The sequence below is a fragment of the Mangifera indica genome, chromosome 7 (genome assembly GCF_011075055.1).
Source record: "Mangifera indica cultivar Alphonso chromosome 7, CATAS_Mindica_2.1, whole genome shotgun sequence".
NCBI classification, from domain to species: Eukaryota; Viridiplantae; Streptophyta; class Magnoliopsida; order Sapindales; family Anacardiaceae; genus Mangifera; species Mangifera indica.
In genome coordinates, this window is record NC_058143.1 from 3607405 (window position 1) to 3625987 (window position 18583).

Consider the following 18583-nt stretch of genomic DNA (forward strand, 5'->3'; position numbering starts at 1 on the left):
AGCTTGCAATGATAATGTTTCTTTCTTTTGAGTTATAGGTTTAGTCTTTTGGGTTTGGGTAAGATTTATGCATCCAAACATCGTTAACTTTTTCGCTTTCAATACTTAAAAAAATGGATCACCACATGAAACAATCATATATGTAGGCTTGAGTGAAAGATAAAAGCCATGTAATTACTTAAAAATTAAAAAAAAAAAAATACGACACACGAATTAAGTTGTATTATAATTCTTAATAATTAAAAAAATATATACTCCTTTCAGTTGATTATAATTATATCGCTTTGGATCTTTTTGCAGAAGTCTAAACCATTAACAACTGTGTAAGTTTCATAAACGGGCTGATTTATGTAATCCATTGATGAACCAATGGTATGTTTTGCTCATTATAACATAATTATGATAGGGCCCTATTTTTGCCACATTATTTTTCTATATTACACAAGAAATTTGGGAAAATTTCCTATTCAGATTGCTCAAAAACATGATTTTCCAAGTTGAAGAATTGAATTCATTAGCCAATTCTTAAACTATGGTTGAGAATATTTTTTTTTATACGATTTAAATATATAGGTAATATATCATCATGTGATTAAATATCACTTTATTTTTAATTTAAAATTATCGAATTATATGATGATATATCATGTATATATATAAATTATATATTAAAAATATATTCTTATAATTTTATTGAAACAAAATTATGGGGCCAAAGGACTATTTTTCACCCAAAATTTAATACAAAGATAAATACATATTTATGGGATTTTAAAAATTTAAATATTTATTCATAGATCAGTTATTATTAAAATTTTTTATTAAAATTAAGAGTAAAATTATTATTATATTAATAATATTAAAAAATATATATATTTTTTTTTAAATTTTAAAAATTTATATTTTATCCAATCTCGTCTTTGAAAAGTTTTTTTCGCCACCAAATTCGTATGGTTTTCTTCCTTCTTTAGCGATGGCGGTGCCAAATGAAGCGTGTACGTTTGCTCAAATTGTGCCAGATGGACGATATCATTATTGTGCCACACATTCCAATAATTTTAGTGGTTGAACAATTGTTCGGTAACCATGCACGACAGTTATAGGCATTAATTTGTACTTGGGTAATATGGAGGATGAGGTCGGTTATCCATTAAAAATAAAAACAATGTATATAACTTGCTTTCAAAGATTTAAAAATAAGGCACGTGCTTAATATATAATTTTCATATTAAAATTATAAAAAATTTATAATAGTCTAAAACGTAATCTAAATAGAATTAGTTTCAAATTAAATCAAATAATTTTTATTTAAGTGAAACTCAAACCACTTTTAATTTTAATACAATGAATTTGAGTATTCGATTCGGTTTGTTTCGTTTCATATTTATCTCTATAATTAAACTAAAAACCATTTAACATAGAATTCTTAAGATAATAAAGGATTTGTCCTGTGTCAAAACTATAATTTATGCAGTAAAAAACAATGGCTTTACAATTATTACATGTAACGGTTTCAATTAAATTTTCTATAAGATAAACCTCAATTATTTATAATTAACTATATTATATTTTGCTTTTGGACATGAGTATTGAACTGTCTACTGTATCAAACATAAACTATTTTAAGGTATTACAGCAACTTAATATATATAGATATATTTTTTAATTCAGAGATGGCTATAGCCAATTTCTCACCGTGAGGCAGTGTTTGGATGGATTCATTCCAAATTGAGTTTAAGGTCAGATAAGCTCATATTGAATCTATAAAATCTACTATTAATTTAAATTCAAACTTATTGAAATTGATATACAATATCATTAAAAAATTATTGATGAGATGAATATCTATGAGTGAGATGAACAATATTATCTAATAAACAAATTAAATCGATTTGATTAGACTAAGATAGCTCGAGGGGTTAACTTCTCTCATTATCCAAATCACTGATATTAATTTTCTCCAAGGATGTCTTGAAGTTTGTGAGAATTAATCAAAACTAACAATCAATCACTGACTTTCAATAGCTAATTTTTGATTTAACAATATATTAAGATTAAACTTTTGATTTATACGTTTGTATCAAATAATTTTCTTTGTACCTAAAAAGTTAAATAGAGTATATAATTTTCAAAAAGTATAAGTGCAACACGGCAAAACTGACTTTTTATACTGCTTTTTAATCTTACTGATAATGTTTTAATCATTTAAAAATTGAATCAACATTGTTTCTAAGAATAAATAAGAAAGTATCAAACAATTCAAAAGTATGTTATATTTTTTCTTCTAACATACAGGAATGCATGCATGTATAATAATGTTCAAAATTTTAGCTTGAAAAAGCCACCTTAAATTCTTTGAATACGATCAAAATCCTGCAAGTCTTTGAAAGTAATTATATTCCTATTAAATTCTTTGAATACGATCAAAATTTTTTCTCTCTTTTTATATATTTTTCTTTTGAACTTTCAAAAAGTGTTGCTACAATATGTAACTATACATTTATACGGATATATTAACATTAAATTTGTATTGTAACCAAAATCTCCGTCAACTGATAAGACATATGAGCCTTGTATGCACTTGAAAAAGTGAAGACTAATTGAGGAGAAAATTAAAAGAAAGGTTAAAAGGAAAAAAAAAATTCCCTTTGTAAATCTTATTAAGAATATACATAGATCATGTATGTATTGACTGACATGTGTATATAATTTTTTCAATGTTTAACAATCAATGTAATATGTTGAAGAATTTGCTCAAATATATATTTACTATATAGTGCAAATATTGTCTGTTTTGGGATTCAAGTGTGTGCTATTCATACTAGTTAAATCGTATATTAAAAATCTAATTTTTTGTATTATGTATCGTGTATCATATCGCATCGCATTATATGATGATATATTGTTCAAATACCTATTTTGAGTACTCAAAATTGAATACATATAATATTACTATGAAATTAATATGTAATTCATTAATCCTTAGACTCCCTCGCTTTACAAGCTGGTTTTAAGGGTGAGTTACACTTGATGTGTTTATTATATCAAAACAAGTTCTATACAAGCTGAGGCCTTGAACCCGACTGGATGACCTGGAGAGGGCTACTCCCATGCCATATGTTAGGTCGAAAACAAACAATTATAATTTGAATTTTCTTGATTTAGGATTTTGCATTATTTTCCTTTTCCTTTTTTTGATTTTCTCATATTAATTAGAATTTATATTTGAAAGTTTAGTTGTTTTAGATTTTTTTCTTAAATTAGGAAGGTATATTTTAGTTTTTCTTTTTAATTTTAAAATTGATTATGCTAATAGAATTAGGATTTTCTTATTTCTTATTCTAATAGTACTAGGATTAGTTTAGTATAATTGTTTTGTTAGCAATAATAAAATTTTCAACCTCTCATGGGATTTCATTTTTGTGAATTCGACATAAGTAAGAATGTTGTGTTAGTTTTTATTTCATCCTCTTCATGTTTTTGCTTTGTCATGAGTGATAATTAAATCAAAGCTAGGTAATGAATATTCTTGAGCAGAATTGGAAGAAGTAACGTTATACACCACTAATTTTAAATATTTAATTGGATATTCAAATAATGTATCATCATCTAATTAAATGTTATTTTATTTAATTAAATATTTAAAATTATCAAATCATATGATAATACATCATCTAAGTGTTCAAATAAATATTTAAAATTGAATACATATAAATTTAGTAAATCGGAAGTCCGAATGATATGCAAAAGAAAATATTATCCCTTTTGACAGTTTTGCAAGTGAGAACACTTAACTCACAGAACCTACTACATATCTTGTATATTGCAAATTGTGTGGGTCATAACAGAGACAATAATTCTCTCATGTCATGATTAGGGTTTGCTATTTTAGTGTTATTTATGTCTAAAAGATATAATAATTCTCTTATACCTTCAATATACAATCAGTCCTACAAATCCCTATTACCTTTGATTTCCTTTTTCATAAAAAATAATTCATTATCTATCTTAATTACAATTGAACTACTCGTCTTTCTCGAACATCATTAAAAATGAGAACATTCAAATTATCATGTGCCTCTACCTCGTCTTTATCTTGTTATTTTACTATTATTTGGATCTAAAATATTCTTATTAGATCTTACTTAGATTTTGCTTTTCTTTGGAAACACCAAAGTTTTGTCTTTCAAGTGTCAAATTTCAATTAATTATTTGTATATCTTGCTGCTGACTGTGAATTGGATGCTCCTATAAATCAAAGTAGTTAAAGGGCTGAGCTAACATACAAATTAAGAGCATTGAAAGTAGTAGTGATGATTATACCAACTGGGTTCAGATTCAATCCCACCGACGAGGAGCTCATCGAAATATTACAAAGGAAAGTTTGTGGGAAAGAAACGCCACTCCATCACTATTTCATTGTTGAAAGAAACGTTTATGAGCATAAACCTGAAGATCTTGAATGTAAGTTTCTTCGTTAAACTCTCTCTAACTCTCTTTCTCTCTCTTTGGCTCTTAATTATTCATCTTTATCTTCATAAGTGCTTCTTCTTGCTTCATAAATTCACATAGGATTGAGGATTTTCTACTTGGCATCTTGAAGTTGTGTATTCATATAGGAAATGGAACCAACATTGCCAAACTTTATCAAACTGAAAGATTAGACTGTAAATTTGAAGAGCTGAAGCACATAATTCTCTCTCTCTTTCTGTTTTTAACAATATACCTTTATGGTAAATCCTTCATATGACTCTTCTTTCTAAGGTTCTTCAAAAATTCATATAGGGTTTTTACAAATTCTAAGGGCCATGCATGGGCTAATATGGGAAATGGAACCAACTGAACTCTATGAAATTGAAAGATTAGACTGCAATTTTTAAAAGCTCGATCACTTAATTGTTTTCTTTATCCTGAAATGTCATTGATTTTGATATTATTGTGGATATGGATGATGTTGTTATTGAAATGTATGATGAATAGGGGATCATACGGTGGCTGTACATAACAACGAGAGATATTACTATTGTATGAAGGAGAATGATTCTCGAGAAGTATCAGGTCGAGGCTGGTGGAAAGCTACAAGCCATGTCAAGAAGATTTATGCTAATAACAGACGTGTTGTAGGTTACAAAAGGCCTCTTACATTTCACATGTTTAAAGATCATGAAAGAAAGCGTAACACAGCCATCAAAACTAACTGGATTATGTATGAGTATAGCCTTGAATCCTGCACAACGGTTTGCCCTTGCTCTTGCTCTTGTTCCTTTTTCTAAGATGGGCTGTTAATAGTTATTCGAGGAATATTATGCACATCCATTTGAACACATAAATAAGTACATATTTATGTGTATCATCACATGAATGAATATTATTTTATCTTTAATTCAAAATTATTCAATGATATATTTAGATATGTATTAATTTGTACTCTAAGTAGATATATATAGTTTTAATATAGTTATTTTATATTATATTATTTATTGGGGTTTTCTTAGTAGTCAAGATTAAGTATAATGTTATTTTTTTGTCTTGCAGTATTGGGTGATTAAAATCCATTATTTTTCATTTTTGTTTTTGATATTTTTTAGGAATGGAGACTTTGCAAGATCAAATATAAGGGGAAACAAAGTGGGCAAGTGATAGAAGAAGATCATCTTGAGAATATCAGAAAAAACTACAGATTGAGTGATGAATCTGAAGCTAGCTGTTCAATTATGGACATTGTTGAAGAAGAACAAGAGAAACCAAAGTTGGTTCACCAAATAGAGAAATTATATGAGCCTGATTTTAGCCAAATCATGCAAATGGAAGTGCTCTATGCTTCATATGATCCAATCCTAACACACATTTCAAGCAGTTCCCATGATTATTACTGTGGTGAAGATGTTCATCATCAGCTGGAGCTTCCATATTCATCATCAGAAGAAGAGTTATTCCCTAGCCTTTGGTCTTGGTAATTAATTAAAACTATTATTATTATTATTATGATTCTCTAAATGGAATAATTAAATTAAGTGAGTGTGCCAATGTGAAAAATTGTTCTTAGAATTGATGATCAAGAGCACATGGAAAAGTGGAATTTGTGGAAATTGAGGAGCTTTCAGTGTTGGATTCCTGTAGAGAATTTGAATATAATGTTGCTGTAAAAGTAGTGTCGTTGTTACTAATTAAGTCGTTTGTTTATATTCAATTCTAAAAGTAGTCTACAGGGATCTTTTTTGCGAAAGATTTTCATGCAAAATGCTCAACATGCAAGTGCACTTTTCAAAGTTTGATTTAATTATTGTTAAGTTGCTATGGAAAAATGTCACCACGTGAACCCAATGATAGACTTATTTTTTATTATATTGTTAATACATATTAATGTATGGCTCTTAATGAATAAATCCTAGTCTTCATTAAAAAAAAAAAAGTGAAAGTCTCTATAACGGGAAAACAATTTATGCAATTACTAATTAGTAGAATATAAGATAATTAATAGATAATTAAAATATTAAGGGAATATAAGATAATATATTAGGGTATTTAAGTTAGATGAGTTTAAGTCATTTTAATAATTAGAGTTCAAATATATTAAAGACTATAATTAATATTGTTGAAGGACTTAAATTTTTAATATGGTATCAAAGTTGCAAATGTTTACCAATAGTTAATGATAGATTCAACTCATTTGAGCATGATGATCTTAAGCATAGAAGAGTTAGACCTTTAGGTTAAAACTCAAGTGGAGTAACTTGTTCACTCATATTGAAAAAAACTTGAATTGATTAACTTAAGATCGAGTAATGAGATCATATAAAATGAAATCTTGACTTACTCAATATAATGATTATAAGTTTGGTTAAGTTAGATTAAGTTCTTCAGTTATTAAAAAAATAAAAGTGAATCTATAGGTTAGCTTAAAAGGGTTCTACCTTATTTCAGGTTCAAAAGTTAAAACCAAGTTTAGATGAGGAATCCTATACATCATAAGTGTCAAATGGTAGCCTAGTTGCACATGAGAGGAATGTTAGAATATGAAAGTTTTATATTGGAAAGAAAAGTAAAAATAAATATATTGTGCCAAATGGTACGACATATAATATATTGTGTATCCAAGTTACATTGGTTTAAATTATTTTAATAATTGGAATCTAAATTATTTTAAAATTCATAATTAATAATTCTAAATATAATGCACTCTTCCTATTGTTTCCATCATTGAGAGATCATATATTAAATTTACATATTGTCATGAGATTGTTGATCAGTTTGTGAAGACCTTAAATTATTATTTATATAATAATTTCACCATAAAGGAAATTCTTTAATCTTAATTAAGAATGAAATTATTAATAATTAGTCCAAAAAACTTATTCTCACCTAAAGTATAGTGAAATCCTAAACTCTTATCCTCAAACTTTAAAAAACCTAAACACTCACTTATGAATTAAAATCTATTAATTTTTTTAATTAAAATTAAAAGTAAAATTGTAATTTAATAATAATATTTAAAAAATAAAAATTTATATAATTTTGTTCTCTTAATTTGAAAAACTAATAATTTTTCCTTAAAATTAAGTTTTTAAAAGTGACAATTTTCCCCTACCTAGGGTTTCAAATTTCACTGATGAATTTCAGGTAAATGATGGTCGATGTCTCTCCCTCCAAGTGTCATCTCTCCCTTCAACGCTTTCCCTCCGATTGATGATGTCTGGATTTGATAAAATCTAGATAAAAAATCCAAACTTTTTGTCTGGATCTTTATCATCCAGACAAGGAGTTGTCCTTGTCTGGATGGTTGTTGTTGTCCAGACGAAGTCAACTTCGTCTGTCTGGATGGTTGTTGTTGTCCAAATGAAGTCGATTTCGTCTAGACAACGAAGAGTTTTAACTCTTTATTTGGATTTTTTCTGGAGGGAGAGACATTAGCCATTGTTCGCTGACAAAATTTGAAACCTTAGGTAGGGGGAAAATGTTACTTTTCAGAACTTATTTTTGGGGGAAAAATTGTTAGTTTTCTAATTAAGAGGGTAATGATATAAAATTTTATTTTTTAAAATTTTATTGTTAAATAACGATTTTACCCTTAATTCTAACTGAAAATTTTAACATATTTTAGCTCATATGCAAGTGTTTATGTTTTCAAAAATTGGAGGGTGAGAGTTTGAGATTTCACTATAACTTGGGTGGGAAAAAGTCCTGTGGCTTAATAATTATTATAATTACAATGTAATAGGATTTGCAGGAACTCATACCTATGAGTTTTGAGTTTAAGTACCCAATTGAGTATTTAAATATATATGTTAGTTAATTTTGAATTAAATATAAAATAACACTTAATTACATAGTGAGATATTATTTGAATATTTAATTAAATATTCAAAATTGAATTTACGGAGATTTACTCTAAATTATTATATGTGGGTTATGATATTATCAATTTGATGATTTTTCCTTTTTCTGTAATCATGTTCATCTAACACACTACCAAAGAGAATTGTTCTCTTATATATATTATATCTTAATTAAAATTACCTTATAAATAATTCTCACTATGTAAGAGGGTAAGACTCTTTAATTTTAGGTATATCCATAGGAATAGGCAATCTCAATAGCATGAAATTAAGTGACAAAATGGAGCTGCAAAGCACCCCAGGAGAATTTTGCTAAATATTTTAAAGAGTGAATTACATTTTTTTCAAATTAAATGATGATAAAATTACTATTTTACCCCTATGATGTTAGTTTTTTGAAAAATAGAATTAGATTTTGAGTGAAAAAAATATTATTTATGTCAATTAAGAGTTAAAAAGGTGTTTTTAGGCCAAAACTTGTGTGGGAAAATGTCAAAATCCATTTTATATTTTATTTATTCTCAAATTTAGAATCATCGTCATATTGTTTCAATACTTCTAACATTTTTTCATGCATTGCATAATTATAATGAACTTGTTTATTTGTCGAAAAAAGAGAAACATTCCTTCGTATTATCAATTCATAATAAAATTCTTCTATTCACATTCATGTGAAAGAAAAGAAAAGAAAAGAAAATTCTTTGTATTAAAGGTCAAAGAAAAGAAAATTAAACGTGAAAGAAAATTATTGAATATTCAAATAGTAAAAAAGAAAAAATAATAGTCAAAGAAAAGTATGCTTTTATGGAATCTATTCACATTCTAACAACCAAGTTATGATTCATTTGCATAATTTTTCCACAATTTTCTTTGTTCAAGATGTTGAAATTAGTTTCCTTTCGGTTTATGAACATAAATAGCATGGTTCTCATTATTTAATCTTGCCAAAGCACTTCTTCAAGGAGCACTTCAAGCGCTCTTTAGACTCTAAAAAATCACTTTTGATAATTTATTTAATGGTTATTAATATCACATAATACACGATACGTATCTTATGATATCATACAATATATATAGAAAATAATATATATATTTTAAGGTATATTAAATTAGTATGATATAATATACGTATCGTATAATATTATATGTATTATACAGTATAATTGATATTGTTGATACAAATCAATACACATTTTTAGAATATGAAAATTGTTAAATATTTTGAGAATATTTGTGATATTTTCTAAGATAATAACATGTTAATTAGAAATTTTTATTATTTTATTTGAAAAAAACTTATCATAAAATATAATAAGATATATAATATATGATATAAAAAATTAGATTTTTAATATATAATATAATACGCGATTCCATCACTATGATTTGTTTCAGTCAAACACGAAAAGATAGCTTGACTAAACAATATTTCTGATATATTCTTTTCAATTTCTAAGAATGAAGTTGTTAATGGAGATTAATTTTGAACTAATGGGCGACTCTTCTAAACAATGTTAATTAGAATATATATACATATGCTTTTGAGGTATAATTAATTGACTTAATTAAGGGAAATTTAAACTAATTTTTTAAAAGTATGGTAGTCAAAGAAAGAGTTATAACGGAAAGCTCTTTTTTGACTGTTTCAAAAAGTAAATATTTTAATTTTCTCGAGAATAAAAAGCCACATTTATAGTTTTCTCTAGCGTTAGTGGGAATAATAATGCTAAAAAAGCAACCAAATTAAATTAAGCTAGCTATAATTTTTGTTTGAGAAGTTGCATATTCAATAATATTTGTCTTGCATTGACTTGGTTGATTGGTAAGAATCTACCTTAACTTTACCAAACTTTGGATATTAACGAGTAATTTAAGAAAATGATGTTTTTAAATTAGATCACACATTGATCTAATTAAAGGCCTAGCCTAAACATGTTAAAAAGGTTAGATCGACTTACGACACAGTTTAATTATTTCAATTTTGATATAGTTTACAAAAATATAAATCATGATAGGAGTTTTAAGATCTGTCACAACTTATGAAAAACCATTAAATATTAAAAAATATTAAAATTTTTTTTTTATATCCACACAGAGGTATATAATGACAAGTTGTCTCAGGAAGACATGTTTTAAAAGATTTTGTTATGTTTATAGACTAGCACAACCCGTAGGATCTACCAATTGACGAGTCATGATGTGACATGACTTATAGGCATAACAGTCCGCATCGGATTTGATGTATCATGACCTATTATCGTGTTTGGTTGATCATAATCTTGATTGATTTGATTGTCAATCGGACCAATGACATTATCAACATGTTAGCAACATAATTAAGTTTTTCCCTATTTATTTATCATTTAAACATTTATTAAAATTGTAGAACTTTCTAAAGTTACACTCAGAAATTTGGCTGACTTTCATCAACTTATCACAAAAATTTGATTTGAAAGTCTAAAAATATGTTCGGTTGGAGTCATTTATAAGTTAAAAGAGCTTAAGAAAGTTTTAACCACTTTTGACAAAGTTAAAAGAGCTTAAAGGTACGTACAGGATTTACAATAATATTAATTCTATAAAATATTATTGAATAGATTGTTGTGAAGCCGACGATCTAAAAACCTGTAAGTTGGGCCATGAAATGTTACATCAGTACGAAACAAATCTTGATATAATGATACTCTGTTTCTTGGTTTCTTTGTTTAATGAAACCAAATCTTTTTGTGATTGTCAAGTCTACCATTTTTCAAAAAGCATTACAATAGACACTAGCAGAGTTGATAATTTCAGTTTGATTTTAGAAATCCGACCTTTTCTAACTCTAATAGGGAAAAAATTATCCGATAAAAAATAGAGAAAGAGAAAGAGACAAGGATAAAAATGAAAAAAATCTCCGTAATTAAAAACAAAAATACATATGTCCCCTCTTTACCCCATCTCAATCCTCGTCCCCGTCCCCATCCTCGTTCTCATTCCTTTATATTAATATATTTACTTAAAATACTAACATATCTTTATAATTTTAAAATATTTATTTTTTTCAAATTTATTTAGATTTTTATTATGCATATTAAAGTGGTTAATATATTATATTTGTGACATTTAAAATAGTGAGTTAGTTTTAATTTTACTTAATTTTGTTATTTAATATATTTATATTATATTTAAAAGGTATAAGGAGAAATTCTTTTTTTTTGCAGGTACGGAAAGACAGTTTTTTCTCAGAGGGATGAGACGAAGAATCATTTTCATCCTCATATTGGGAAAAAGCTAAGACAAAGATTGATATCCCCTACAGATACGAGGATTAAAATCCCCTCTCCGCCCCTCCCCGTTGCAATCCCTAGGCACTAGGTAAGTATCCGATTGAATACTCAAATGATATTATATGATTAAATGTATTATTATACATCATTTGAATATTTTATAATAATTATATATAAAAATATTAAAGTAAAATAATATTTTAATATTATTTTTTTATATCTAACTAAATACAATAATTATTTATACTTATCAATTTTTATAAAACATAGAAATAATTTACACCTAATAAACTTTTTAATAATTTATTTTTGGTAATAAAAGATTTCCAAAACCAAATGCACCCTTTCGTACATGTTGATGATACACTATTGGTGATGCTAGGCTGATTCAAACGTGGATTACAGATGACAATGAGCAGTTCTCTCTCAAAACACTTGAAACGTCTGAGCTATATTTTGGGCATAGAAGTTGTTTGAGAGAATGCAGGCCTATGTCTCGGTCAAACTAAGTACAACAGAGATCTACTTAAAGAAGGCAAATCTTTCTAAAGCTAATAGCTGCCCAAGCTCTTTCCTAATAACACCCTGTAGGAAGATAGTTGAAACATTACAATATCTAAGTCTCACCCGACTAGACATAGCTTCTACTATCAATAAGCTAAATCAATACATGCAATCTGCTGCCACATTACAATGGCAAGCATGCAAAAGATTGTTCAGGTTTCTGAAAGGAACCTGATACATAAGTTGTATTTTCAAGTAAAAATTCCATTAATCCTTAAAGGATATACTTATGCTGACTGGGCAAGCAAATTGGAGGACAAAAGGTTTACAGATGAAATCAGTCTTTACCTTGGTGGGAAATTTGATACATTAGTCTTCAAAGAAACGTGTTGTAGCTAGATCTTCGGCGCAGTCAGAATATAGAGCGTTGGCTCAGGCTGCAACAGATGAAATCTGGATTTTACATCTTTTTAGAGAATTAAAACTTATGATAGAAACACCAGTACAATGGTGTGATAATGTTAGTGTAATTGCTTTAGCTTCAAATCCAGTGCAACATGCCAAAACTGATCATTTTCACAGTTTCAAAATGTTATTTTCGTTTAAATATCGCTCAATGCATTTTCATTTTTTGTAAATCAATCTATTTAAATATTTTCAAGAAGAAACACAAAACTAATTCACCAGATAATCAATCCCTGCAACTTCTATTCTTGTTTTTCAAGTGTGGTTTAGTATCAAAATTTGGGCTGCTTCCAACAAATGGATCAATGATCGTAAGAGATCCTTAGCTGCTAACATTTATGCTTTTCGATCCCGAGTTTTGATCTTGCAAATTGTTAGCAAGCATCCCTGGGGAAGACAACAACATTTTCAGTTTATCAGATCTTGTATCATCTCTAAATCAAGAAAGCCAAACTCACTTTTGAATGATATCACAATATGCTAATCAGTGGATTGAAAATTCGGAAACTCAAAACTATATGAGACCGAATCTTAAGCAGTACTCTTCATGCACACACTAAAGCATATTCGCAGTTTGTAATTTTTTGAACAATAAAATTACGTATATTAACAAATAATTACTAATTTGTATACTAACAATGATGCATCATTATATGATTGAGTGATTTTATATTAAAAATAAAATAACATTAATCACATGGTGACATTTCATTGTTAGTGCATAAATTAGTATTCATTGTTAACAAATATAGTTTAACTCTATTTTGAAAGACCAACTTGAAGAGGATTACTCACTTCATTTTATATTTTAGAACACAGGGATGGTGAAGATCTGAAAAGAGATTCACACACCTAGAAAACCAATCTGACATAATCCCAGCGTAAGGAAGCAGATGAAAGTATTTGACAACTGGGGTAACGATCCGTTGTTGCAAATTCCTTGTTACCAAAGGGCCCTGCAGACTATCAAATTGCAGGGACAAAATATTTCACTAAGAAATTTACTTAAAAAAAGCAGTGATAATTAAAAGGAAAAAAGGGAAGAAATAGCAAAGACTTTGTGTTAAGTAATTATATGACCAAAAAACTTAACATAACAACAGTCCATCTACATATCTACTAGGTCAACTTGTCTTTGACATTATTGTAAGCAACTACTTGACGCAAAGGCATAAGCTAAAAGATGATGGTCTGACAATAATACAGAAGCTTCAGTAATTTTAACCGAAAAAGGAAAAAGAAAGTAAATTAATAGTCCATAACATAACTCATTAGAAAACCGTGAAGGCGAAACAAAGAAACCACCAATCTAAGACAAAACAGCAGTCCAAATAACTAAGAAATTTAAGAAAAAAAAATATATAATTTCCTGCAACTTTTTCACCAAATAAGTCATTTATATAACAATTATACTTACCGAAAAAAAAAAAAAGCACAATTAACCATACAAAAATGCAAATAATCATTTCAAACCCAATTTAAATTAAATAATCTACAAATCAAGACAACCAAATAAGGAAAAAAAACAAACAAAGAATATATCTAAAATCATCATGCCATTCAACAATTCAAACAAATCAAAACAAACGAAAAAATCAATAACCTAAACATTTTTAATATTCAATAATGAAGGTTTTCTCCTATTATTAAAATATAGTAATAGCATTTCAGAATTATATCAATAACCTGATGGGGTTCATTTACTTCAAGGAAGCCTCAAGGGTTTACCGTAATAAACTCAATATAGCATCACTCTTGTCTCCTTTTACTTTACTCTTTTACCCCTGCTCTGTTTGAACTAACAAAAAGTGTTTCTCTAACTAACAATATGGGTGCAAAAAAATTCATAAAACTTGGGCATATTGTTTTAAGGAAAACTTGGGGGATTAATTAACCATAAAAATTGACATGTTTAACAATAAGCAAGTGATCAAACAGAAAACTTAAAAAAGAACCAGAAGTTTTTTTTGGTTAAGAATCACGGAAAATTTCCAACATGCAACCAAAGCAAAACTAGAATCTTGCTATATGACTGTTAGAAAATGTCAGACTAGACTAAACCTGTGAATAACATCTTTAATAGGATTTTTGAATTTGTCATCCTTTTTAGGTTGAGTGGATTGCATCATATAGAATCGAGCAGCTGTCTTTTCTTTACTCAGAGTGTATACAACATTACTCCCCAAAATTGTAAGATCACTTTCATTAAATCCTGTTCCATACACAAAAATCATATACAAAGATTACCAAGTCTTTCGAAATTTTAACAAATTGAAGGTGAAAAAAATAATATAGATTACTAAGAGACTATACTATAACTAGGAAGTGCTCATCATATGATAGATGGGGCAAGATATTGCGAGCATCTAGTGGTAACGAAGCCATTAAGATCATAATATTAAAAAAATGATCACTTGGTTGAATGCAAGCACACAAGAAATAAATGAAAAAATAGACATACTTTCATGTAAGATGTAGAACGGACCTATCACCGTGTAAAGCCAACCTCAAATGTTTCATTTCAGACGGTCACAAGTCATACAATATATGATTTTAGGTAACAAAAGAAATTTATGAATAAAAAATGTTAATATGTATACATCCAAGTCAGTAATTCAGTTCAGCACATTAGCATAGTTTATGCTAGAGACTTGCAACATGGATCAGATTATTAAATATTGTTTCAGCCATGCCAAATAGCCATTCTTTGCACCTTTGCTTGAAACAGCTACTACATATTCAATTTTCTATTTCATTGTAAATTGGAAAACTACTGGCTACAAGACTATTGTTGGCTTGACAGGATTACAATAATGTCTTAGGAGGTTACAAGATTAAGGCTTTTGCCAGACAAAGTTTAATCTTTAGCTCCTCTGTATGGCTAAACCATTTTAGGATATGTTTTTCTTCACCCTAGGAAATTGGGATAGAATTCTAGTCTAATTTTCTTTGGATTAGTTTCTTCTCTTTATTCTTAGTAATCAGTTCTACACAGCACAGTGCCAGGTTCATAGATTTGTCAACTATAATATCCAGAAATTTTCTTTTATTAGTAAAATAAAAAATGTTCAGTCCCCTCAAAAAAATAATGAAATTTGTTCAACATTTCTTGTAAGAAAAAAGGTTAACTTCCCAGGCATATGAACAAATATAAAAGAAATTAGGAGATCATATGGTCCCAAACCTTAATCAAAATATAAATTTAACTAGATTATCCATTGGGAAGATGGCATACCTGTTGCTTCCTTGACAGCTGAAAATGCAAGTTGCTGAAAGGAAAGTTCATCGGCACCCAAATCACCTCTCACAGGTCCTTTAGTTAATTTTATCTTCTTTGCTTTACGTTTTCCCTCTATCACAGTTTCTGAAACGCAATTAGAGTTATTAAAATCCTTTTCAATCATCGACCAAACCCCTTGAGTGATGAAATGAAATTGCAGAAAACATTTCTCCTTCTTTGTGTCAATTAGAAAAACCACTACTTTTGAAATTGGCCATCCTTCTGTAATTGGAACATCTTTTGATGCATCTAAAGTCTTGGCTATATCACACGCATCCATAACTGCCTTCTCTGTCAATGAAATCTGTTTGTCCAGGTCATCTAATTCAGAATCATCAGATCTTAGCAAGAGCTTCAAATGTGTTAGTAGAGCTGGCCGCAGAATTACAACTAACTTACAAAATGACTCAAAACCCTCAAATCTTAGATGCGGTTGTTGTTTTCTATGGTAGTAGTTGTAAAGTAACACCACAGCATGAACCTAAACAATATGAATTCACCCAAAAATAAAAAATTTAAAGAGTAAAATAAGGATCTGATAAAATATAGAGGTATAACTACAACAATCAAGTACAACTAAAGGAATATTTTCATTTTCACCAGAAAATATTATTTCAACTTATTTTACAATGTAACATGTTAACACTACATAGAAATGTAATCAAAAGAGTTGTTGATAAAGATACACGCAATCCTGTTTGTAGTTATACAGATCTCACAAGCATGTAAACGTAAAATCATAGATACAGCTAATACCATAACAGTTTCATCATACCATGTTTCTACTTTGCTCAGAGTTCCCCCAATTTGGTCTGGCTACCTCACATAAATCTTTTGAAATCCATTTATGGATTTCATAACCAAGCTGGCCAGGGTCAGGTTAACATATACCACCTTAAGCAACTTTTGATTACAGATTTCTAGGAGAAAATTTTCTTAAAGGAATATATATATATCTGCCCACTTTTTCTTTCTTTTGACATAATCAAAAGGAAGAACATGCCGCAGAATTCTCAACAAGTTAACTGATATAATAAATTTCTTTCCCATGAAAAAGCACACATAAATAAGTAATGTTTTGTGTGGAAACCAACAGAAAGGTTTTGGAGCTCTCACACCATAACAACACTTGACATACATACCAGTAAAGCCTTCTATCAAAGTTTCTATCATGCAGGTATCATATCCCTTGCCCCAAGATGACCAAACAAGATGCAGATCACATGAATTACACAAAAATGCAAATTCCACACATACACACACAACACACACAAAACAAATAAGCACATAAAACACAAAAGGTCAAGAAGAAAGTCACAGTGAAGAATTTAGAAAGGGAGAACATCAAATACACGTTCAAGAAAGTCAGAAAAGAAAACCTGTTTAGCAACTGATTTTTTTTGAGATTGTGATGAAGTATCACGCAATGAAGAATTTTCTGGTAGCAGTGGATCTACCAAGTACTCCAAAAATGCAAGAATGGCATCTTCAGTTGGACATACATCCGATACAACCATCGCTTCAATTCTTTTTGAGCACAACTTGTCCCCAAATTATTATATCTATAGAAAGAAAACACTAAGATTAAGGTTAAGACTTAATAGGTTCATTAAATAAACCTAAAACTACCAACTTGCTTGTATAAAATAGTCCAACATGAAAATTACACTAACAGCGTTATTTACATGGAGCCCAAAGTTGCAAATACCTTCCCAAATTACAACATAAATTCCTACCAGATACCATTATATAGCACCCAAAAAGAAAAAAATACTCAGCCTAGATTGAAAACCCACCAAGCTTAAATAATGATAGTTTTTGGTCTCCACGTTCTTCCTTTAAAAATCGTTATAACATCAAATATGAAATCACAAACTCCTATAAGCTACCAAGTTGAGGCCAAAACCCCATATCCATTCTCAAACCAATCCTTATTCGAAATAACGGAAACTCAAAATTGTATGATTAAATCAACACAACACTCAAGAACAAACTACAAAACTGACAGAGATCTTAATTTCCAAGCATTTACAATAATAACAATAACGTTATTTCGAAATAAACCCAGAAACCCTAGGCAAAAGAAAGCAAAAATGCCTAAAAACAAGAAGAAAATTAGTTGTAAATAAGAAGTTTCACCAGGGTTTTACAAAAATGCTGCGAAGGAATTTGAAAGAGAGTGACTCTGAACGTTTACCAGTTGACTGCTTTTCTTCAATGCTCTCTTGAGCTCAGTGTGAAAGCAAGAAGGAATATGATGCGATGCGATGCAGCGTAACTTGCGTGTTTTTGGCTTGCTAAAGGCTCTAGTATTTTGGAGCAGAGCTCGGTTCGATGCAACCTGAAACGAGCAGCCGATGGTTGGAATATGAATCCCAGCTGGACTTATAGTTTGGCCAAAGCACTATTTCCCACCCAAGGTATGCTGTATTCCCGGTTTCCTCCTTTTAATTTTGATAATACTAAAAACCCACCCATAACTAGTTAAAATTAACGGAACCCTAATATCTTAAAATTTTATCTCTTTTTGCCCCCCTAAACTTTAAAAACTAAAAGTTTTTCCCAACCTAGGTTGTAAAAAATGGTAGTTTCACCCTAGGGTTTCGTTTTGAAATCTCCAACGTCATCTCCGGCTCTATTGCTGACATCCTCTCCCTTCGACGATCTCTCTCTTCTCATTTGGACGCTTGATCAGCGTCGGAGAAGCAGTGGAAAGATGCTTCAGGAGG

At 29.0% G+C, this 18583-nt stretch overlaps 2 protein-coding genes across 6 annotated transcripts; one reads left to right on the top strand and one right to left on the bottom strand.

Annotated features, from left to right (window-relative positions):
• The first annotated feature begins 4239 nt into the window (after window positions 1-4239).
• LOC123219995 (NAC domain-containing protein 83-like) lies at window positions 4240-6088 on the top strand. The gene is made up of 3 exons (XM_044641979.1): window positions 4240-4464; window positions 4981-5237; window positions 5589-6088. Exons 1-3 carry the CDS (start codon window positions 4314-4316, stop codon window positions 5955-5957), a joined length of 777 nt encoding a protein of 258 aa, XP_044497914.1. The 5' UTR covers window positions 4240-4313; the 3' UTR covers window positions 5958-6088.
• A 5936-nt stretch (window positions 6089-12024) lies between these two features.
• Window positions 12025-18207, bottom strand: LOC123221919. Of its 5 annotated transcripts, XR_006503323.1 has the most exons (7): window positions 17994-18207; window positions 17234-17416; window positions 15810-16335; window positions 14636-14786; window positions 13370-13537; window positions 12794-12961; window positions 12025-12546 (listed from the first exon to the last, which is right to left on the bottom strand). XR_006503323.1 is itself a non-coding variant. In XM_044644898.1 (6 exons), the coding sequence occupies exons 2-6, from the start codon at window positions 17369-17371 to the stop codon at window positions 12949-12951; spliced, it is 996 nt and encodes a 331-aa protein (XP_044500833.1). In that variant the 5' UTR covers window positions 17372-17416; window positions 18052-18207; the 3' UTR covers window positions 12025-12948. The 5 variants fall into 5 exon arrangements, 4 of the variants coding, with proteins under 4 accessions (XP_044500833.1, XP_044500835.1, XP_044500832.1 ...); XM_044644898.1 differs by having other exon boundaries at window positions 12025-12961; window positions 18052-18207; XM_044644900.1 differs by having other exon boundaries at window positions 12025-12961; window positions 13427-13537.
• Window positions 18208-18583: the final 376 nt, after the last annotated feature.

Bases quoted from the DNA above. Each gene is read 5' to 3' on its own strand.
- LOC123219995 (XM_044641979.1), top strand. From the start codon at position 4,314: ATGATTATACCAACTGGGTTCAGATTCAATCCCACCGACGAGGAGCTC. The intron at 4,465-4,980 runs GTAAGTTTCTTC...TATGATGAATAG, and splicing joins TAAACCTGAAGATCTTGAAT to GGGATCATACGGTGGCTGTA. The intron at 5,238-5,588 runs GTTTGCCCTTGC...GATATTTTTTAG, and splicing joins GCCTTGAATCCTGCACAACG to GAATGGAGACTTTGCAAGAT.
- LOC123221919 (XM_044644898.1), bottom strand. From the start codon at position 17,371: ATGGTTGTATCGGATGTATGTCCAACTGAAGATGCCATTCTTGCATTT. The intron at 16,336-17,233 runs GTTTTCTTTTCT...CATATTGTTTAG, and splicing joins AAAAATCAGTTGCTAAACAG to GTTCATGCTGTGGTGTTACT. The intron at 14,787-15,809 runs GTATGCCATCTT...TGTATGGAACAG, and splicing joins AGCTGTCAAGGAAGCAACAG to GATTTAATGAAAGTGATCTT.